The sequence below is a fragment of the Balaenoptera ricei genome, chromosome 16 (assembly GCF_028023285.1).
Source record: "Balaenoptera ricei isolate mBalRic1 chromosome 16, mBalRic1.hap2, whole genome shotgun sequence".
NCBI classification, from domain to species: domain Eukaryota; kingdom Metazoa; phylum Chordata; class Mammalia; order Artiodactyla; family Balaenopteridae; genus Balaenoptera; species Balaenoptera ricei.
In genome coordinates, this window is record NC_082654.1 from 12207327 (window position 1) to 12230047 (window position 22721).

The 22721-nt window shown below is 37.4% G+C and overlaps 1 protein-coding gene and 2 non-coding genes across 3 annotated transcripts in view; all 3 read left to right on the forward strand.

Moving 5' to 3' along the window:
- Positions 1-462: 462 nt before the first annotated feature.
- Positions 463-22721, forward strand: part of EIF3A (eukaryotic translation initiation factor 3 subunit A) — a 31935-nt gene continuing 9676 nt past the window's right edge. The window contains exons 1-16 of the mRNA XM_059900609.1: positions 463-657; positions 6511-6701; positions 6861-6997; positions 7391-7554; positions 8895-9094; positions 10295-10503; positions 12325-12496; positions 16032-16136; positions 16510-16608; positions 17903-18019; positions 18274-18459; positions 19085-19432; positions 19874-19978; positions 20067-20180; positions 21456-21578; positions 22127-22280. Of these exons, the coding sequence (XP_059756592.1) occupies positions 609-657; positions 6511-6701; positions 6861-6997; positions 7391-7554; positions 8895-9094; positions 10295-10503; positions 12325-12496; positions 16032-16136; positions 16510-16608; positions 17903-18019; positions 18274-18459; positions 19085-19432; positions 19874-19978; positions 20067-20180; positions 21456-21578; positions 22127-22280 (2473 nt within the window). The 5' untranslated portion in view covers positions 463-608. The remainder of the gene's footprint in view (positions 658-6510; positions 6702-6860; positions 6998-7390; positions 7555-8894; positions 9095-10294; positions 10504-12324; positions 12497-16031; positions 16137-16509; positions 16609-17902; positions 18020-18273; positions 18460-19084; positions 19433-19873; positions 19979-20066; positions 20181-21455; positions 21579-22126; positions 22281-22721) is intronic.
- LOC132351370 (small nucleolar RNA SNORA19) lies at positions 16234-16366 on the forward strand. The gene has a single exon (XR_009498306.1). It is a non-coding gene; the product is annotated as a small nucleolar RNA SNORA19 (small nucleolar RNA).
- LOC132351369 (small nucleolar RNA SNORA19) lies at positions 17431-17560 on the forward strand. The gene has a single exon (XR_009498305.1). It is a non-coding gene; the product is annotated as a small nucleolar RNA SNORA19 (small nucleolar RNA).

Sequence of the window (22721 nt, forward strand, 5' to 3'; positions counted from 1 at the left end):
GCTGTGACAGGTCACTACTATCTCCAGTGGTGAGCATCGCTGGCCCTAATGATATCTGCTCAAAGGACTTGTGTTAAATGAATAAATTCAGCATTTTAACTCAGTCGAGCCAGGACATTCTCTAGGCGGATGGGACCTGACAGTAAATTTGTATGACTCCGCACAAGTCATGTTAGAAGAATCTGTGCCTTCTCGCCAGACAGAAGCTCTGACCCAAATCTCACCTTTCCCACCCAGATTGTCGCTCAAGAGTGAGGTGCCGGAGAACCGGCTCCCTAACATTTCCCCGCAGAGTCCCCAGGTGCAGCCAGAGAGCTAGGAAGACTTCGGCCGGCGCCACGTCAGCCGGCAGGCGTACGGCCAACGCGCCTGCGCGCGAGGAGGGGCGGTGCGCGGGCGAAGGCCCGCCCCTACATCCGGGGCCTAGGCGGCGGCGGCGCCGCCGCGCGGGGGTCACGTGGCTCTTTCCTTTCCGTCTCTGGCCGGCTGGGCGCGGGCTACTGCTGGCGAGGAGCGTGGAGCCTCGCGCTGCTTCCCCTTCGTCTCCTCTCCCGGCCCGGGCCCCTAAGGAGTTCGCTGACGCCGGGTGAGCTGAGCCTGCCGCCAAGATGCCGGCCTATTTCCAGAGGCCGGAAAATGCCCTCAAACGCGCCAACGGTGAGTAGGGGATCAGGGCGCGCCGGACTGGAGCGGCCCGAGGCCTCGGAAGTCGAGGCGCCCGGTCCAGCTTCTCGCTGCTCCGCCGCCCAGCTACGGCTGCACAGGAGGCCGATGCGGCCTGCCCGCCGCCGACTCAGGCCGTGGTTGGGCATGGTGTCCCTTCTTGCTCCAACCGACTCGGGGGTGGGAGGCGCGGAGCAGGGAACCGTCGCTTGGGGGGCCGTCCCTCCCGCCGCCGCCGCCGCCGGGTGAGTCTCGGGGCCGCGGCTCCCGAGACTGGCCTACCCGGGCCCGAGCTTCTGCCGCCCGCCCGCCCGCCTGCCTGCCTCCGCTTGGTCCTCCAGACCACGGGGCTTTCAGCTTCGGCCCCGCGCCCCCGGCCGCCATCTGGGAGTGCCGGGGAGGAGGAAACATGGCTCCCTCCCGGGGACAATGCACGCGAGAACCTCGGCTCCACCTCCCGCCGGGCCGAGAGCCGGGCAGTCCCACCTCCGGCCCTCCCGCAGACAGCTCGGCACCCCCCGAATCCAGCCCCGCGCTTTGCGGGGTCAGGGTCCACTTACCCTCCCCTCTGACCACTATCTCCGCTTCGGGGACTCTGACCCATTTAACCCGTTTCCTATTTTTTCTGGCATTGATTAGTGGCAGCTCAGAAGCCTACTCCGAATCACAGGAAGTTGGAACAGAGTTAATACTGTAAGAGGGACTTCAAGTTCTCTCTCAAAGATAACGAAAGTGAGGCCTAGGGAGTCTGGTTTGCCCAAGGTCACTCTGGGAGTTAGTTGTTGAGCTAGGAGTCTAAAACCAAGGTCTCTTAACTTCCAGATCAGTCGATTTTTTTCACCACGGCGCTGCTACTTGCGATTTTTATTTCCACATGTGTACTTATGGGAAAACTTACGGCGCTTCTGGGAAAACTTGTGCTTGTCGCGGTCCATTCAAGAGGCATTTATTACGTTGGCATTATGGGGGTGCAAATGTATTATACGTGCCTCTGGTCTTTAAACACTTTCTTATTTAGGGTTTATAAGTGTTAAGGGCGTCCATTGCTCTTAGTTTCACCCTTCTTCCATCCGAACAAGTTTTGGATCTTATCCATGTTGTAGGTGGATGTGCCGTGTCTGTTAAGCTTTTATGCTTGTGAAGCTTATTTTGTTAGTTTGTTTGAAAATCCTCTTAGGAAAAGGTCAGTTTCAGTCAGTACATACAATTGATACTACTGATAATGTCAGGGCCAGAGGTCTGTTTGTCCCATGCTTGTTATTTTAACTAGAAGTAAGAATGTCGGGGAGAAGTAACAGTCTGTGAAATAGGATAGTGCCACATTTTGTAGAATAGAGTAATTGTTTTAAAAACAATTGAAACTACAACTTTGATCTAATCAACACCCATTCTAATTCTCTAATATAACAGGCAAGAAGTTTACAGATGTTGATTAATTTATAGGAAAGAAAATAGATTGAGATGGAAATTTAACCCTACAAAATGAGCTAGCAAATTTAGGGAAAACATTTTTTTTTTTGATGTTTTGAATCTTAGAGAATTATATTGTGGTATACCAAATGACTTGGGTGAAATTACTGCTGTAATTGCTTCTGCAGATCTGTTTTACAGTCCTTTGAATGCTTGACCAACAGACATTTTTTCCCCATGTTAATTGGCTGAAGCACTGTAATCTCAATGGCCTAAATATTACACATTTGATGTGTTCAGGCCTTGTTTCTTTTGCTCCTCCCTTCTGAATCTTTTTATGAACTTAATATGTCAGTAATTTTTTAAAATTAGTAGGGATATATGATATGTAACAAATCTTAAATCTTTTCTCACAGTTTCTAAGTTGAAATAGATTTGATTCATGGAGGGCAATATGGGGAAAATGTCAGAAATTAAAGTAGGCAAGATGAGAAAGGGACACAGAGATGGAGGTGGGAACATGAATTTTGTTAGTGTAGTTTTTCAAAAAGGCCCCTTTAAGCTGTAGGATGAGTGCTTGTATGGTAGGGATGCCTTACCTTTCAAGTAGTAATTTCTGTACCTTTGATCTTGTGAACAAGAGATCCCATCTTAGTGTCAAAGAGCAGAATGTGGACGGCAAATGACACTACTTATAAAACTTTAAATAGGATGATCAAAGCACATTTTATTTTAATGGAAATAATCTCATTTATCTATAACATTGGTAATCTCAATCACATTTGGACCTCATCCATTACATTATCCTAATAAAACATGAATAAATTTAAGTGTAGAATAGTTTATCAGAGCAATATTTTTGGAAACAATTGGAAAACAGTCATCCAGGAAAATGAGAACTTGGCCCAGCAGTTACAGGCAAGAAACTCATTCCCCAGAATCATTTGGAAAAAGCCATTTTCCAGTTTATATCGTTAAGTAGTGCCAAACCAGTTGCTTCTGACCCTGTAACAGCTTTTTAACTTACACTCTACAACCAATGACTTAAAAATGAAGTTGTTAATAAACCCACAAATTGTGTAACATTATAGCTTATCTACTTGGTCCGGTGCACAAATAAACTAGTAAAATTGAAGGGTTGACCTAAAGTTTTTGTTTATAGGTAGACACATAGTTTCATTCATTGTGTCTTTAAGGTAAACTCAGAATGCCCACCCTCCTAGTAATAGTTGGTAATTCCAGATTTTAATTTTTATTTCAAAAATATCAATCTGGTAATGAACATTTCTGTAAATTTTGCAGTAGAGGTTTTAGTGTGTGATAGTTTTTTCCAGCCTCAAAAACTTTTTTTCCCCCTAATTAGATGATTCAGAGGATCATCTAAACTATATCCTCAGATATCCGTTAGGATAAAGACAGGAACTCACCATCATGGATCACCATGAGAAACTTCTTCCCATTTCAGTGTTTTCTTTTAAAAACATCCTTGCCTGGTATCCATGTTTTCCTTTTTTTTTTTGGTGGTGGTGATGGTCCTATGAAAAATTATTTTTTAATGCATTTGCTTTGACTTTTATGAAACTGTTGTTTCAGAGTTTGAAAGTATTGAATTTGGAATCCTAAATTTTGATTGGCTGTTGAGGAAATGAAAAGTACTTTTAGTTGTATCACTGAACAAGACTTTCTGTTTTTTTTAAAATGACATTAAGATACCACACGAATTTAAAAATAAGATATTGGGAAAGTGAATTATTTTTTGACAGTTTAATATTTTGTCACCACATCATGCTGGTGACTCTTTTTGTGCCTATTCTGTATTGCATTGACGGTGTTTATATATGGTAGTATGGGATTTAAATCCTCAACCTAAGTTTGGGAATTGGATATAATAGGTTATAATAGGTAATTTTGGTGTGCTGCTCTGATACTCTTAATGTAAAGGATAAATTTAAAAACATTTACTCCCCAATTTTTGGCTGATAGAAACTGTTTATGTCAGTTTTGAAAAGCATTTAAAGTACTGTTGGATTTTAAAATAATCTTCTGTGCATGCGCCAGGAAGAAGATGGGTAGGTCCTCCCCTTAAAATAGAAAAGGCTTATTTCAACAAAGTATCTAGTTGTATTACATCTTTGTTTAATTTTGTAGGATTTATTTGGGGGGAGGTAATAAAATTGACTCAACTGAAAATGGCCTTTCTGTCATATTGGCAGGTTTGATATTGAGACTATTGAAGTATTGAAGAGGGGTTTATATTCATTTGCCTGTGAGGAATATGATTTGATGTAATATGGGATGATGTAGGATATTGTGTTAAAGATACTAAGTTTAGTATGTTTTGTGATTTATCCTGTGCAAGCTTTTTAATATACTAGAGTTGGAATATTGTTTGTAGTTTTCCTGGAGGAAGGAATGTTTAGAAACAGCATTCCTGAAAGATGTGATAACTGTAAGAAGAAATAACAGAGTTACTCACTAAATCTGTAGATCTAGTAAATCCTCCAAATAAGAGACATTTTTATCTATGTTTGCCTAGCACAGTTAATGTTATAATGTTATACATTGTTAGGTTAACACTTAAAAGAATTTTTTGTCAAGGATTTTTTTTCCTTAGGACGAAAGTAAACAATGATTTTAAAAAACAGATGTTTTAAGTTTTTTATAGTGTAAACGTGTTTAGTTCTGCCAAATTATTTTTCAAATGTTCAGTGGAGAGATTTTTTTGTGTGTGAAATTTGCCAGTTACTGAGTTTTAAGTTGAACATAACCAGAAAAGTACCACCCCCTAGTCTATTAAGTGTACAAAAGAAAATAAGATGAGAAAAAATATGATAAATTTTAACCTTGGTCAGAAATAATGTGATAGAGGAGACTTTGCTTTTGATTGAGTTTCAAAACGAGCAACATACCTAAGATTGGAACTGATTTTGAAATATTGCCATGTACAGGCCTTCAGGTTTAGGTGGTGAATTTTAAAAGAGTATACATTTCTTTGCTCTACGTTCTAAATTTTTTTTCCAATTAAAAAATAAACTTAATTTTAGAAATTAGAGATTTACAGAATTATCATATAGTACAGAGGGTTCCCATGTACACCACACACAGATTCTCCTGTTATTGAATATCTTACATCTGTGTGGTATATTTTTCACAATTAATGAATCAATGATGTTACATTGTTATTAAGGAAAGTCCATACTTTATTCATATTTCCTCAGCTTTTCCTAATGTCCCTTTTGTATTCCAGGATCCCATCTAGGATACCACATTACATTTAGTTGTCTCCTAGGCTCCTCTTGGTTGTGACAGTTTCTTAGATTTGTTGATGGCCTTGACGGTTTTGAGCAGTATTGGTCAGGTAGTTTCTCTCTCAGCTGGGATTTGTCTCAATATGTTTCTCATGTTTAGACTGGGATAAGTGGAGCGATATTCTGTGCTCATGGATTGGAAGAGTAAATACTGTTGTCAGTTTTTCCAAACTTGTTATATAGATTCAATAAGATCCCAGTGAGCTTTCTCTTTTTTTTTAAACTAACTTATTTTATTTATTTGGCTGGATCTTAGTTGCGGCATGTGGGATCTTTCCTTGTGGCACGTGGACTTCTCTCTCATTGTGGTGCGTGGGTTCCAGAGCATGCAGGCTCAGTAGTTGCAGCGCTTGGGTTTAGTTGCCCCGTGGCATGTGGGATCTTAGTTCCCGGACCAGGGATCGAACCCACGTCCCCTGCATTGGAAGGCAGATTCTTAACCACTGGGCCACGAGGGAATTCCCCAATGAGCTGTTTTTTAGGTATCTACAAGCTAATTCTGAAGTTTTATGTGCAAAGGCAAAAGGTGTTGTATAGCGAACACAATACGGAAGAACAAAGTTGGAGTACTCACCCTACTTGATTTGAAGACTTTTCTATATGGCTACAGTAATCAAGACAGTGAGGTATTGGCAAAAAACTAGACAGATAGATCAATAGAGAACGATCACTATAGAGCCCAGAAATAGACCCACACAATCAATAGATCGTAAAGGAAAAAAGTCAATCTAATTTGTTTTTTCTGCCTCAAGTCTTAACATAAACTAAAAAAATTTCATCAGCCAGATCATTGTGACCGAAGTTATACTTGATTTTTCTGCATGTACGAGGGGGAGATTGTTTTCCCTCATGACTTGAATTCCTGGAACTTTAAAATAACTTAGAAAGATATAATTGGTACAGAGGAATTGAGTGAAATCTAGTTTTACCTGTAGGTCATATTTGAGATAGTATTTTTCATTGTTTTGCCTTGGATAATTTTGGCATAGCTTTAGAAGTCAAAAATAAATTTGACCTCAAAAGAGATGGTAATAGGTTCAGAAATTAAAACAGCCAAATTAAAAAGCAAGATTTAGGCATTTATATAGTATACATAACTGATTTTAATTCTCCTGAGTTACTTTTCCAGAATTTCTTGAAGTTGGCAAAAAGCAGCCTGCTTTGGACGTTCTTTACGATGTTATGAAAAGTAAGAAACATAGAACATGGCAAAAGATACACGAGCCAATTATGTTGAAATACTTGGAACTTTGTGTGGATCTTCGCAAGAGCCACTTGGCTAAAGAAGGCTTATATCAGTATAAGAACATTTGTCAACAGGTATGAACAGCTGGGTTTTTTATGTTTTACTAAGTGCTTTTAGTAATTTTCAGAGGAGTTTGCCTCTGAAAGTTATTATGTTTTATATCATAAAGTTTGCTTTTAAAATATTTTATGGTTTGTTGGGGAAAGTTTTATTTATTTATTTATTTTGTCTAGGTGAACATCAAATCTCTAGAGGATGTTGTTAGGGCATACTTGAAATTGGCAGAGGAGAAAACTGAAGCTGCTAAAGAAGAATCCCAGCAGATGGTCTTAGACATAGAAGATCTGGATAATATTCAAACTCCTGAGAGGTGTGTGGGTTAAATTGCTAAGTAAATTTTTCTCATTGTTTTTCTTTACATGTGTCTCCATCATACCCATTTGAAGTAGATGTTTGCTAGAAAGAATGCTTATCTTTGAAATTTTAAATGTACGGTAACCTCAAGAAGTCATGTACTATTTAAAGTTCATAAAGGTGGAAAATTACAACCATCAGATAGGAGGGTGTATACTAATTTAAATGGCTGTAATACAGATTGGGAATTCAAGTACTTTGACACTGATAGCTTTAAAGTGTGTCCAGAGTTGTAGTAAGAATTTAAACTATTTTATAATGATCAGTTTTGGTTTTGGTTTTATAATCATATGGCAAAGTAGGAAACCATGTCTAAAATTGTTTTCAATGTTTTTAAATATTTTTGTAGTGTTCTCCTAAGTGCTGTAAGTGGTGAAGACACTCAGGATCGTACTGACAGATTACTTTTAACTCCATGGGTTAAATTCCTGTGGGAATCATACAGACAGTGTTTGGACCTTCTTCGAAACAATTCTAGAGTAGAGCGTCTCTACCATGATATTGCCCAACAAGGTAAAACAAGAACTGATTTGAAAGTTGACTTAAGGATAGGTTTTGCAAAAGATTAACTGTTAAAGTTAACCTCCTTTTCTCTGTAGTACTTATTTTACATAGTTTTTATTGTTGTAGATGATTAGCATTCATTTGAATATTACATAAATGATTATAAGAAATTTGTTTCATTAGTCAAGGTAATTCTCTATATTCCTCTGATGTCTGAAACACCTTTTAAAGTCATTTTGGAATTTTCCAAGTGACTGAAAAGATAAACTTAACTTTTTGATTGCTTTCTGGCAAACTTGAGTTCTACTTTTGACTCTACAACATATTCTTTGGCAAGCTGCTTAACCATGTACTGGGTTTCTAAAGTCTTTTTAAGGTCCAGAAGAGTTACATGATTCTATGAAAAACTATATATTTTTCCTTTCTTAAACAGTGTTACTGAATATAGAACTAAACCTTCTTGATGACTCAGGATCATCATAAAAAGTATCTAGTAGTTAATACTGCATGCACTTTTAATCTGAAGAACTGTGTTAAATCTGTTTTCCTAATCTTGTCTTTTTGCCTTACTGTCAATGCAGCCTTTTAACTACTGTAAGTGACTTGAGAGTGGCTCTTGGCTTTTTCTTACTTTGGCCTTAGGCACAAGCGGGTGTTGCCATTCTTTTTAATATGGGGCTGATTGGCTGATCTGTTTCGTTATGCTTACATGGCTAGCATATGTGAATTTTCATTTAACACAAATCAGCTAGGGCTTTTTGATAACAGTTGAGATAAATATTAACTTGTAGTTAAACTGCATCCTTTGAAATAGAAATACTCTTTTTTAAGGGAAGGACAAAAGTTATTTTAGTATTGCATTTTTGACAGTAGAAAATGACTATGTATTTTAATGATGGAGCAAGTATTTCATTTACACATCTGTGTACACAGTTGAAATTAGGTTACCACACACCCCCAATTTGTATTATTTAGTTTTAATTAGTGCAAAAGCTTGTTTTCTAGTAACTTAGATAGGAAAGTTCATTGTATTTCAGACCAGAATTTTTTTGCTCTTTTAGGGTTTGAAGTGTTTGAAAGGTGAGTCCCTCCTAGACCTAAATTTGAATTGCTTCCTTTTGTAAACTCTCCCAGAACCGTATTTTAGTCCTAGACCAGGACTGATGACTATGTCCAAAAGGTGGTCAGGGCACATGAAGTGAGTTATGACTCTGATCACTTCTAAAGACTGATGGTGAGTTTGGTAAATCTTGTTAAAATAACTGACCTTAGTATATGAAATAAAACCTATTCAAATACTTAAGTTGATGGTGGAAAGTACCTAATATATTTTACAATTATGCTTATAGCTTTCAAATTCTGCCTCCAATATACCCGTAAGGCTGAATTCCGTAAGCTGTGTGACAATTTGAGAATGCACTTGTCTCAGATTCAACGCCACCATAACCAAAGTACAGCAATCAATCTTAATAATCCAGAGAGCCAGTCCATGCATTTGGAAACCAGGCTTGTTCAGTTGGACAGTGCTATCAGCATGGAATTGTGGCAGGTATGTTGTGAACTGTTAGCTTTTCTTTGTAGTAATAACAGCCCATATTACCTTTTTTTTCCCTTTAATGCGTATCTGCATCTTGATAACCTGTTGGTTAATTTCAATAGATAGGTGACAAATTTAAGGTTGTCTAATGGAGTAGGAAGAGTTCTGGACAGGAAGTCTCAGATATTTTGGTTCTTGATGCCTGCTGTCAATTCTGAGCCAAATCATGTAATCTTTTTCAGACCTCAGTGCTCAAAGTGTAGCTTAATCCTTGGGGAATACGCATTTACAAAATTTTTTAAAGAATAGTTTCATGGTAGTTTTATGTCTGTTTACTCTGATTAAAAAAAAGTCTTAAGTTCATCTTTCCATCTTATTTTTGTAGTAATTTTATTGTATTTTATAAAAGTATTGGTGGCAACCGGTTAGAAATGACAAAGATGAACTTGTCCTTTAATGCAGAGAGCTACAGAAACACTGCACTAGATTACCTCCTAGATATCTCAGTGCTGCCCTGACTTAGTAAGCAATGCACAGTGAATATCCTACATTGGAGATCCCAGTGGTGTTGGGAATCTTGTCCTCATCATGGCCTTTTTACTCTAAGAATTCTGCAGAGACATTTTCACATGAATTGTTTTTATATATTTGATTCCCCCACCAAATCTAATTGAAATTGCGGAGGAAGAAACTAAAAATCGGTAGTTTTTCAGCCAAGTGGAAATGTGATTTCCCGCTCTCTCCCCATGTTTTCCTTTTCTGTAGGGTACACCCGTGGAATACTGTCTGATGAACTAAAGAGGAAAAAAAGTTCAATAGAAGACAAGTAAACACGCTTAGTATAGAAAAAATAAGTAAAAGGGAGAAAATATCCATTATCTTATCACTCAGAAATAACCTCTATATTGTGTTTTATATCCTTTCAGATTTAAAAAAACATATATTCCCTCAAGCGGTATGATAATATGTATATTTTTTTAAAAAGTTTGGGCAAGCTACTTCAAGCAGTTTAAGGATTTAGTGTTTTTGTAATTGATGTTTTTCTGAAACATATCAGATATTGAATTATAGACAAATAAAAAGAACCACACATGAAGGCATTTTATTTGCCATTTTTATTCTTGTGTTCTGTATTTTAAGTTTCATAAAGAGATTTGAATTAGATTTGTTTGTTTAGAATGCAATGACTGTAATTTGTACCACTAATTTTAGGAAGCATTCAAAGCTGTGGAAGATATTCATGGGCTATTCTCCTTGTCTAAAAAACCGCCCAAACCTCAGTTGATGGCAAATTATTATAACAAAGTCTCAACTGTATTTTGGAAATCTGGAAATGCTCTTTTTCATGCATCTACACTCCATCGTCTTTACCATTTATCTAGAGAAATGAGAAAGAATCTTACACAAGAAGAGATGCAAAGGTAAGAGTTTTATTGTCAGATAGTATTGAAATTATGAAAGAAATAACTTCTAAATGGCATGAGAGTGTTTGATGAGGGTTTCTCAGCCTCTGCACTGATGACATTTGGGGCTGGTTCATTCTTTGTTGTGGAGGGGACTGCGCATTCAGGATCTTCAGCAGCATCCCTGGTTTACCCACTGGGTGCCAGTAGCAGTCCTTCCAGTTGTAGCTACCAAAGATATCTCGGCGTGGTTCTTCTTGGGCAGTATTCTTGGTCTTCAGTAGCTATCTTTTATCTGATAATCAACTCTCCAATTGAGGAAATGGAATATTAGGAAAGTCGGTGTTAAGGTATGAGCTTTCTATCCACGTACGGGTATTTAGAATCTAGGAACTAATTAGACAAAAAAAATGAGTACTTCTATCAAGTAACTTTTTCCCAACTATAAAACGTTAACTGTATAGAGTATTTGGTGTGTGTATTTTTATGTAGATAGATAGTCTATAACCTAACAATCTAAAGACTGTTTTATTTTTTTAACATTACACGTGTACTTTTCTTTCAGTCATGTTTGGTTTTTATTGTACATTTCAGTTGCGCATAGGCAACTCACATACCATATCTTATTGGTAGACCATGTTATTTTGGCCTCTAGTAGAAATATATACACCAGATTGTTTTTCTTTTAGCTTTTAAAGCAATACATGGAACCAAATAAATGAATTTTTCTAGTATGTATTTTTTAAAAAAAACTCTTGAGGATAGTGTTCATTGTGTCATTCACTATCCTGTACGTAATCCATGTCTGTTTGGGATAAGAAAAGACCTGATATTCCTTTGTTGTTTCTGTACTCTCGCATTAGAAAATACTATAAGAGTACTGTCATAATCATTAAGCTGTTTTGCTCTATGTACGTTATTTTCCTTAATCCTCACAACAGCCTTGTGACTCAGAAAATGAAGTATTTTGCCTAAGGTTCCAGTTTTGGGAATCGTGAAGCTGAGATTCCAACTCTTTTTTTAAAGGAACTCCTTTATTTATTTATTTATTTATGGCTGTGTTGGGTCTTCGTTTCTGTGCGAGGGCTCTCCCTAGTTGCGGCAAGCGGGGGCCACTCTTCATCGCGGTGCGTGGGCCTCCCACTATCGCGGCCTATCTTATTGCGGAGCACAGGCTCCAGACGCGCAGGCTCAGTAATTGTGGCTCACGGGCCTAGTTGCTCCACGGCATGTGGGATCTTCCCAGACCAGGGCTTGAACCCGTGTCCCCTGCATTGGCAGGCAGATTCTCAACCACTGCCCCACCAGGGAAGCCCTGAGATTCCAACTCTTGACTCCTGTGCTCCAGAGCCCACAATCCTTAGTGTCCTACGGTGCTCTTAATTCAACCTGACTTTCCTTTTGTGTTTTAAGGAAGCTTTAGCTTTTGACCCCCACCTTCCATAATTATGTTCACTTATGGTCCTTGTAATTTTTTCCTCTTTCTTATTGTCATTTTTCCCTTAGTTTTAAAAGCTGCCTTAAATGTTTTTATAAGGAAGCATGGGGTACATACAAATGTGTCTGTTCTGCCATTTTACCCACAGTCTTTCTCTATAGCTAGAAGACATAGACGGTAGTAAGTGGGTGAATGAAGTTCTGCTTCTCCAAGTGTTCATTTTAGCGTAGTCCATTTCTCTTTTAATTAATCCCATGCTTTGATGAATACTTATGAGTACAGTTCACTATGGTGGTGTACACATTGTCACTGGCATATTTTACTAGAGGATTAAAGAGAAGTGTCTTTCTGCTTATCAGGTAACATTTACACATTTAACAGATTGTAACTTTGTTCTCCAGAATGTCTACTAGAGTCCTTTTGGCCACTCTTTCCATCCCCATTACCCCTGAGCGTACTGATATTGCTCGACTTCTGGATATGGACGGCATTATAGTTGAAAAACAGCGTCGCCTTGCAACACTGCTAGGCCTGCAAGCCCCACCAACGCGAATTGGCCTTATTAACGATATGGTTGGTATAAGTTTTAGCATTCTTATGGCTTTGAACAGAAAGCTATATGGTCAGGTTTTATAATTTATGATTATTAAATGCTGGGAATTCTGATGCATGGACAAGTTTGAGAACCACTGGTGTAAGTCAACACTGTGTTCAGTTGAGGTGTTTTGTCTTGAGTGAGCTGGGGTTAAATTTGATGTAGCAGACAAGACTTGGACTAGCTTCGAGGAATAATATGGGCCACCTGGTAAGAGAAGTGATGATGGGCAAGAATGTTCAGGGGCTATAGGAAAAAATCAAGCTGATAGGTGTTAGAAATACGGTGATGAGGCTAGGAAAGAATGTGAGTTAGATTAGGCCCAATTCTGGACAGTTAAAATGTTTCCAACTTTTTTTTCTTTTAAACTTTCATTGTATGTTACTAAGGCAGTGGTTCTTAATCAGGGCTATGCACTAAAATTGTGTGAAGTACTTTTTTAAATGCAGATTTCTAGGTTTCACCCACTGCATTCACTAAGTCAGTTTCAGAATATGGAGCCTAAGATTTTGTATCTTCACAATGTTTTACATTGGAATCTTTAATTCAGTGGAAATTTATCACATGAGTGTCTGTTACATGCCAGGCAAGTGATACTTAAATGGAATTTGCGCTCTTAGAGGAGTTTAGATTTTAGAGATTCTGATTCACAGTAGTAGTCTGACTTAGTAGTTATTGTGGTACACCTCCGGCAAATTACTTTGGGACAAGAGAAAAAAGAGGGACAGGTATTAGAGAATAGGCCTTACTTTACTGGCAGTCAATTAATTTAGATAAAAATTAACACATTTTCTATATGGCAGCAGTTTTGTCTTGTAACATAGTTCTCTGTATAGTAGCAAGGCAAATTCCCTTTGTGGTCAACTTTTATAAAAAACTTAATATCTAAAACAGTATTTCTCTGTCTTTGTATGCCTCCATGTTTTATTCTGCTTCCACTTGCAAAAATCAGCTTTGTGTTTTGGAAAGTTTAAGAGACTGAATTAAATTAAAAAACAACAGCATTGTGATTAGGAAGAGGTCTTACTAGCAAATATGTATTTTAAAAAATTTTTAAATACTGAAAGATGTGCCAAACTGGAAGTATAATCCATATGTCTTGAGCCCATGTCTGTACATAGCACACCTTGATGTTAAAGATACTTATTCAGGGGTGAGTATTGGTGGGATCAGGGTCAGTGCCAAGACATCCAGATCTGGGTCCTCATTGTACCCATAGACAAATGTTTAAGTTTGTAAGAAAGGTACTGGTTGGTGCCAGATGAATAGCTAACTGTCAAGAGGCATTTTATAAAACTTAAGTTCACTATATGTACAAGGTTGAGACCTGAGTTTTGGGCTTATATAACTAAATTCATAATCACCAAGAGAATGATTCTAATATCTCAGGAACAGACTCAAATTAATCCAGTTCATAAGAGATTGTTAGGTCAGAAAGCCAATTATTAATTTTAGAGAGAAATGTACTTTAATAGATTATGGTAGCCTACCTAGCACGTTCCCTATTTGGAGGGGTTGCTAAATGGAAAATCTAGGATAATTATTTATTTATTTATTTAAAATCAAATTGTAGTTGGTTTACAGTGTTGTGTTAATTTCTGCTGTACAGCAAAGTGATTCAGTTATATGTACATTTTTAAAGTATTCTTTTCCATTATGGCCTATCTCAGGATACTGAATATAGTTCCCTGTGCTGTACAGTAGGACCTTGTTTATTCTGTATGGAAGAGTTTGCATCTGCTAACCCCAAACTCCCAGTCCATCTCCACACCCCGCACCCCCGGCAGCCGCCAGTCTGTGCTCTATGGGTCTGTTTTTGTTTGATAGATAGGTTCATTTGTGTCATATTTTAGATTCCACATATAAGTGATATCATATGGTATTTGTCTTTCTCTTTTTGAATTCACTTAGTATGATAATCTCTAGTTGCATCCATGTTGCTGCAAACGGCAATTTTTTTTATGGCTGAGTAGTATTCCATTGTGTGTGTGTGTGTGTGTGTGTGTGTGTGTGTGTGTATTTATATCACGTCTTCTTTGTCTGTTCATCTGTTGATGGACATTTAGGTTGTTTCCGTGTCCTGGCTATTGTGGATAGTGCTTCTGTGAACATAGGGGTGATGTATCGTTTTTAATTATAGTTTTGCCCAGATATATGCCCAGGAGTGTGATTGATGGGTCATATGGTAATTCTAATTTTAGTTTTCTGAGGAACCTCCATACTGTTCTCCATAGTGGCTGCCCCAATTTACATTCCCACCAGCAGTGTAGGAGGGTTCCCTTTTCTCCACACCTTCTCCAGGATTTATTTGTAGACTTTTTGATGATGGCTATAGAATAATTTCTTGATAGGAATGAAATCAGGGCTGGGGGAATTTTATTTGAATGCTTGTATCACATCTTATTCCTGTAAACATACAAGGGCACTTACAAGGGAAGTATTCAAATGTTGTGGGACATCAGTCATGCACCCATTTTGCACTGGAGTTAAACCTAGAGTGCTCGAGAGTGTGGACATCCTCCTGTCTTGGAGATGGGATCTGCCAACAGTTGCCTCAGTTTAGAACCTAGTCTGTAGGAGTATGTGCTCCTGTGCTTTGGGGTCTTGGTTTGTTGCTGCAGTTTTTCTCTCTTTGGGTTAGCAGTTTCCAACAAGTAAAGGATAAAGGTCACATGCACTGCATGTAGTTAGAGCACAGGTTAAGATAGGATTTGGTTATGGGCAGTTTTGGAGTTTATAAAATTATACCACTTTTTTGTCTCCTTTGTGAGGGCGGTTTATGCAAGCAGCATCTTTATTGTGAAAGGAAGTTGAGTTCTATTCAAATATAAACTTAAAATGTATTAAACTGTAACGTTTTTTTAAAGTACAAATCATAAATGTAATTGCATAAATTCTCAAAAGATTTTTCCAGTCAACACTCTCCCATTTCCCCCAAGAATAACCACTGTCCTGATTTATAACACCACAGATTAATTTTGCCTGTTTGTATATTTTATGTGAAATTCGTTTCCTCACCATCTGGGAGATTTATTCATGTATTGAATGTAGCTGTGCTTTCTTTGACCGTTTCTGTATATTATGTGAACCTATCCCTTTCTGTCCTGAGTTTTTTTGAGTTTGTGGCTATCAGGAGTGACGCTGCTGTAATAACTTTTGTGTGATAAAGTTGTTTGTAAACTAGTATTTTACTTGTTATTGATAATAAATTAGTTGATGTTGGCCATACAAATTGTCTTTGTAAATATTTTGATTATGTTGATGAGTTTTTATTTCCCTTGTAAATTCTTGTGGGGTTTCACTGTAGAGAGCTGCATAATTTGGGGCAGGAGACTCAGCGTAGTGGTCCTGGATTTCTTTTTCATAAATTTCAAGGAGGTGAGGTTGAGGCTAGATAATCTTAGAGTCATTTCCCAGATTTCCAATCTTATATTTTTCTTTAATTTATAATCATTTCAGAATCCCAGGTGAAAACACCTTCAGCATTTAAACCTTTTGTTTTGCTTACTGTAGGTCAGATTCAATGTGCTACAATATGTTGTCCCAGAAGTAAAAGACCTTTACAATTGGCTGGAAGTCGAATTTAACCCACTAAAACTCTGTGAGAGAGTCACAAAGGTAAGCTTTGGTTACATTACCACGTAGCCAGCCCTGTTGCAGTCTTAGGTTGTATTTTTATTTAAGAGAGAAGTGTTGTCCTGTGTGTTTGAATTTGGTGCACATTTCATTTTTTTTTTTTTTTTTTAATGTCAAGAGAAAAGATATTTCTGATGTGCTAAATAAACCTTTGTAGGTAAATTAGCAGCACGACTAATTTAGCCATTGCTGTCAGTCACCTTCAGACAACAGTCAATAGCTGCACGTTACCTTTTGTATTTCTTTGCATTGTGTGGTGGTTTTGTATATTAAGAAAATTGAAAAAGTATCTCAGGTGTTTTAGTATTTGTCGTGTAGAAAATATAACTCTTTTTCAATTTAATGGATTTTATAGGTTTTAAATTGGATTAGGGAGCAACCTGAAAAGGAGCCAGAGTTACAACAGTATGTCCCACAGCTGCAAAACAACACCATACTCCGGCTTCTCCAGCAGGTAAAGATGAAAAAAATGAATGTTTTATGGAAGAACTGTAATTTCTCCCTTGATTGTTTTGATCACAAAACTAAAAAATGTAGGAATAGCCTAGAAAATGAAAGCCTCCCCAAATTCTACCCTCCACCAAAATTAGTTTTACTATTTATCTGTTTGATTTGAAAAACAATTATGTAATTCATAACTGCTTTTGTCTCTTTTTCTGTTGACCACTGTCTTCCTACATTTTTCCTTGTTAGCCGTGTATGTCTTATTCCTTTTAATACCTACGTAGTTTTTCATTGTCTAAGGGTACCATGATTTATTTATTCAGAGTCTATTGATGGAAATTTTTTTTTTTTTGCTATCATAAAATGTTGCAGTAGTGAGCATCTTCTATACTTGTATCTTTGCATTCTTCTGTGACTTCCTGTAGCTAAGAAGTGGAATTAGTCATAGTCTACACATTTAAAGCTTTAATAGATCCTCAAAGATCAGATTCATGGGCCCTCCCACCAGTAGTGAACAAGAAATAGAAAGCCTTTTTTCCTGCTAACACTAAGTATTATCGGTCTTTTTTTATTTGGCTGCACTGCGTGGCCTGTGGGATCTTAGTTCCCCAACCAGGGATAGAACCTGTACTCATTGTGTTGGAAGCACAGAGTCTAAACCACCAGACTGCCAGGGAAGTCCCAGTATTGTCAGTCTTTTAACGTATTTTAGTCCACCTTTGTACTTAAGTTTGAATATTATGGTTTATAATATGGCTTAAATGATCCTGTTTTGTCTTCCATTTGTTTCATTTGGGGGGGTGGCTTTTACTATATGTTCACTTTCGTATTTGTGCACATTTCATTGACCTGCTTTCTCTCCTATATGTGAGCAGTGTTATTTCTTATGTGCTATACAAATAATTGAAGGTTAATTAGCAGTATAACTAAGTAGTAATACTGCCAGTCTCCTTCAGACAAATAAACAATTTTATTAAGTGTTCAGATGAATTAGGTAAGTAGCAGGTCTCTAGCTACAAATACGTGACCATTTAGGTTTTTTTTTTTTTTTTTTTTTTTTTTTTTAATGAAACTAGGATATGAAAGGATTATGTGATGGTTCAAAATATAACATAATCCTTTGAAATAGCCTTGGATTGTAATTGCAGCTCCAGCAGTGTACTGTTAACATACTCTTGAGCTTCAGTTTTCTTTTCTTTGAAAAATAGGCTAAATTTCTACTTTCCATGGTTATCATGAGACTCCACATAAAAATTGCTGAATAAATGATAGCTATTATTACTAACCTTGTGTTTTTTATGCAGGTGGCACAAATTTATCAGAGCATTGAGTTTTCTCGTTTGACTTCTCTGGTTCCTTTTGTTGATGCTTTCCAACTGGAACGGGCCATAGTAGATGCAGCCAGGCACTGCGACCTTCAGGTAGGTGCTGCGAGGGGACTCTGAGGTTGGAGGCCTTTGAGGACGAAAAACACGTACTCTTTGTTTCTCAGCTTTTGGTACAGTGGCACTGTTGTAAAGCTTTATTGAATGAATCTTCTAGCTTTTATATTTGACACTCTTTAGTTAATTTTTTTTCTCAAATGCATTTGAAATTTTAATCAAGTTATTCATTTGTAGAATGACTATATTTGCATGTAGATTTAACTGTTGATAATACCATTTAATTTTCGAAGGTTCGTATTGACCACACATCTCGGACCCTTAGTTTTGGATCTGATTTGAATTATGCTACTCGAGAAGATGCTCCAATTGGTCCTCATCTGCAGAGCATGCCTTCAGAACAGATCAGAAATCAGCTGACAGCCATGTCCTCAGTACTTGCAAAAGCCCTTGAAGTCATTAAGCCAGCTCATATACTGGTATGTATCTTTGGGAGAAATGGACTACAGAATTTTTGAGGGGCCCTTATGTCTTTCACAAAAAGGTTTGAGATGATGTCTGAGAGAAGGGATTTATTATATATTTCCTATTGATATTTAGTTGTATTTGATAGTTTTGGTATTTTATCAAATATATTTATCAGATATACAGATCTTTGAGCTTCCTTCCATGGGATAAAATGATACACTACTCGGGTAATGTGATAAAAGGAGTACTGTTAAACCGTACAATAACAGACCACATGTGATGACCCTCCAAATAGGGAGTACTATGATTGGGCTTTTCCTTTCTGCTTCAGTTGTTTCTTGTTTGTGAGCTCTGTTAGTATTCCGCCTTGGCTTGAACACTTTAAAGTAGATTTGGTTCAGGGAAAAGTCAACCTAGCAGATAAACGTTCTTCAGCTATGTCATTATTGTTAAAGACTTCAAATAGGAGTAGCGCCATAGTATTTGGTACTGGGAACCAGTAGCTTGAATAATGTTATCTTCTGTTATTAACTGCAGATACATGTAAGGATAATATATTAGGATTATGTAATATTTTTGATGTCTGGATACCATGGTATGTCACTTAAATTTATTTTAATGCATTCGTTTTTGAAGCAAGAGAAAGAAGAACAGCATCAGTTGGCTGTTACTGCATACCTTAAAAATTCACGGAAAGAGCATCAGCGTATCCTGGCTCGCCGTCAGACAATTGAGGAAAGGAAAGAGCGGCTTGAGAGTCTGAATATTCAGCGTGAGAAAGAAGAGCTGGAGCAGAGGGAAGCTGAACTCCAGAAAGTACGGAAGGCTGAAGAAGAGAGGCTGCGACAGGAGGCAAAGGAGAGAGAGAAGGAGCGTATCTTACAGGAACATGAACAGATCAAGAAGAAAACTGTTCGTGAGCGTTTGGAGCAGATCAAGAAGACAGAACTGGGTGCCAAAGCGTTCAAAGATATTGACATTGAAGTATGTAGCGTACTATGCATTAAAAACTTCAGTTTTATTCGGGTCTCTTAGAAGTACAGTTCTTTACCATTTATTGGTTTATTTTGGGTTATTTGGTTATTTCACTCATTTTGATACAGCTAGTTCATTAATCTCTGAAGTAAGCATTTGTTTTTAGTGATGCTACAGTTTTTAGCCACTGTTGAAATGGAGTTTGGATACAGTAGAATGGAGGAATAAGAAATAGATGTTAAGATTACATTGTTTTTCCCTACAATCAAGTGGAAATAAGGCTATTTTAAAACATTTTTATATTGCCTGAATTTACCCATTGCAAGCATTTGCCCATTATAAAGAAAGTAATTTAGCATACATTTCTAGAAAGAAATGGTGCTCCATATGGACCGCTGTGCACTTCTTTTATACTCTTATTAATTATGGTGCGTTTGTATTACTTTTTAGGACCTTGAAGAATTGGATCCCGATTTCATCATGGCTAAACAGGTTGAACAACTGGAGAAAGAAAAGAAGGAACTTCAGGAACGCTTAAAGAATCAAGAAAAAAAGGTAAATGAAAGAACTGGTGAACTTTAACATGCCAAGTTTAAAATAATTTTTTTTTTTTTTAAACAACACTTGTTTTCATGACATTCAGATTGACTACTTTGAAAGAGCTAAACGTTTGGAAGAAATCCCTTTGATAAAGAGTGCTTATGAAGAACAGAGAATTAAAGACATGGATCTGTGGGAACAACAAGAAGAAGAAAGAGTAAGGTTTTCATTTAATTATAATATTTTCAGATTGTAAGCTATAATTAAGTCCTCTGCCAGTAATGGGAACAGGGTTTCAAATTGATTTTTGTATTCTTTTGCCAGATATGGTGCTTTAATGGCTGCATGCTAACAGATTGGTAGACAGACAGAAATTTTCAGAATGGAGATTAAAAAATGAAACTTGTAAAATACAAAGGATAGCTGAAAAATTTATTTAAAAAAATACCCCAGCAATTCACATGCCTTATAACTCACATGCCACATAATACAATTCACATGCCACGTATTTCACCAATTTAATGTGTGCAATTGATGGTTTTAGTGTATTTACAGAATTGTGCAACCTAATTTTAGAACATACCCCAAAAGAAACTTCATACCCATTAGCAGTCACTCCGTTTTCTCTCCATTCCCTCAGCAGCCACTAATCTCCTTTCTGTCTCTAGACTTGCCTGTTTTGGATATTTCTTATAGGTGGAGTCATACAGTCCGGTTTTTTGTGACTAAACAGCTCCTTCTGTAGTTTTGTTAGTCTGTATTGTATGTATTTACCTAACGATACAAAAGCAACATTTGTAAATGCTTGTAGCGGCCACATTTGTAGTAAAAATGAGTGCCCTCATTCTGGTTAAACAAATAACCACAGGCAGGAGACAACACACAGCTATGGAAGCTGCCCCTTCTTGGTTCCATTGGATTGTTGTCATTCTGGGCCTAGTGCTGCCAGTTTTTCCAGTTTGTTTAGAAGTTGTAATTTGTGTGGTAGTTCTTTAAATGTATGAAATTAGAAAAAGAGAAGTGTTACAGACCAGCTAAAATGCTTAGGAGGATTTGCTCCATGTGCCCTGAAACCTTTTATTGTTTCACTTGGAGCACAAAGGAAAAGCTTTCCTATATGAATAATTCATCCTGCCTTAACCTCCAGTTGTTTTTAAGGAAGAAAATGGGTTAAATAATAAAGCCATAGTGCCTATTATACCATGAGGTATTTGTTATTTTGTTTTACCATATACATTTTAGTTTTTCCTCTATAAATGTTGTCGTACCATGGGGTTAAAACCGTTTCTTACAGATGCTCCAAGTCGTCTTTATCCATCTTCTGTCCCTGATTGTCTTCCTAGGGATGTGTTACCCTTCCATTTTTATGGCAGAATGGAAGGGGCAAAGGAACTTCTTGTAATTCTTCAAGAATATCTGTCAGGAATTCGGGATAAATTAGTAAGCAGATAATGAGTACTTTGAAATTTAACTTTGTGTCATGTATTTGCAGATTACTACAATGCAGCTAGAACGGGAAAAGGCTCTTGAACATAAGAACCGAATGTCACGGATGCTTGAAGACAGAGATTTATTTGTAATGCGGCTCAAGGCAGCACGACAGTCTGTTTATGAGGTGACAGTCTGTTTACTGGTTTCAGGGAAACATCTATTCATGAGCTTTTGGGTTTTACCTTAAGGATTCTTCTTTAACCTGGTGGTACATTCTGTCTTGAGCTAACATTTATAATCGTCATTCAAATAATATTTTAATAGAGGTATCTTGAAATTATTTCATAGGCCAAGTAACCATCACTTATGAACAGATTTTTCTGAAGGTGAAAGTAGACTGCATAAAATTTGCTTTTGATACAAGCTTTTGTTTATTCTTTGATTCAGAAAGGAAAAAACTAGATCAAAGTGTCCTGCTCTTAGTTTCTGACTTAATCATTTGATTTATTGTATAAAAATAAACCCACTGGGTATAGATAATACTGTCAGTTCAGATTTTAAAAATTTGACATGCGAGAACTTGTCACTTGGAAATTTGGTTTTTATTCTTAAAGGTTGCTTTCTGTGGTCCCACGAAACTTGCAATGTTTTTGTAAACTTAAAGCTTACTGCCAGTTTGTAGCCCTTGAAAATTTGATTGTTTTTTATTTTTTGGTAACCATTCAATTACAGGAAAAACTTAAACAGTTTGAAGAGCGATTAGCAGAAGAAAGGCATAATCGTTTGGAAGAACGTAAAAGACAACGTAAAGAAGAACGAAGAATAACCTACTATAGAGAAAAGGAAGAAGAAGAGCAGAGGAGGGCGGAAGAAAAAATGCTAAAAGGTAACTATATAGACAGACTGGAGGTGTATGGTAAGCTTGGTGATAGGTCCAGTTTATACAGTCTTACTTAGAAAATAGAGGAATGTGGAACCAAGATGATTGGCTTCTTAACTGCAACTAACTAGTTCTCAGGTTCTGACAACCCAGCTTGTAGTTTCCTGCAATTTTTTGTCTGTGAGGGTGTTAGGTCCTCTGCCAGCTTATTTCCACGTTTTTGGTGTTCTTTTGAAAATTCTGCCTTTTTATTTTTTATCACTGTAGTCTGCATAGTGTTAACATTTATTGAGCAACACATGCCAGATGAAGTCTCAGATTATCCTTTACCTGGCATCCCAGATGCTCAGGAGTTGGGGGAGGGATTCTTCTTTAGTTGTGTTGAGTGGCGTAATACTTGTTTTCTTGAATATTTCTGATATTCAAGTTTAGCTGATTGTAAACTCT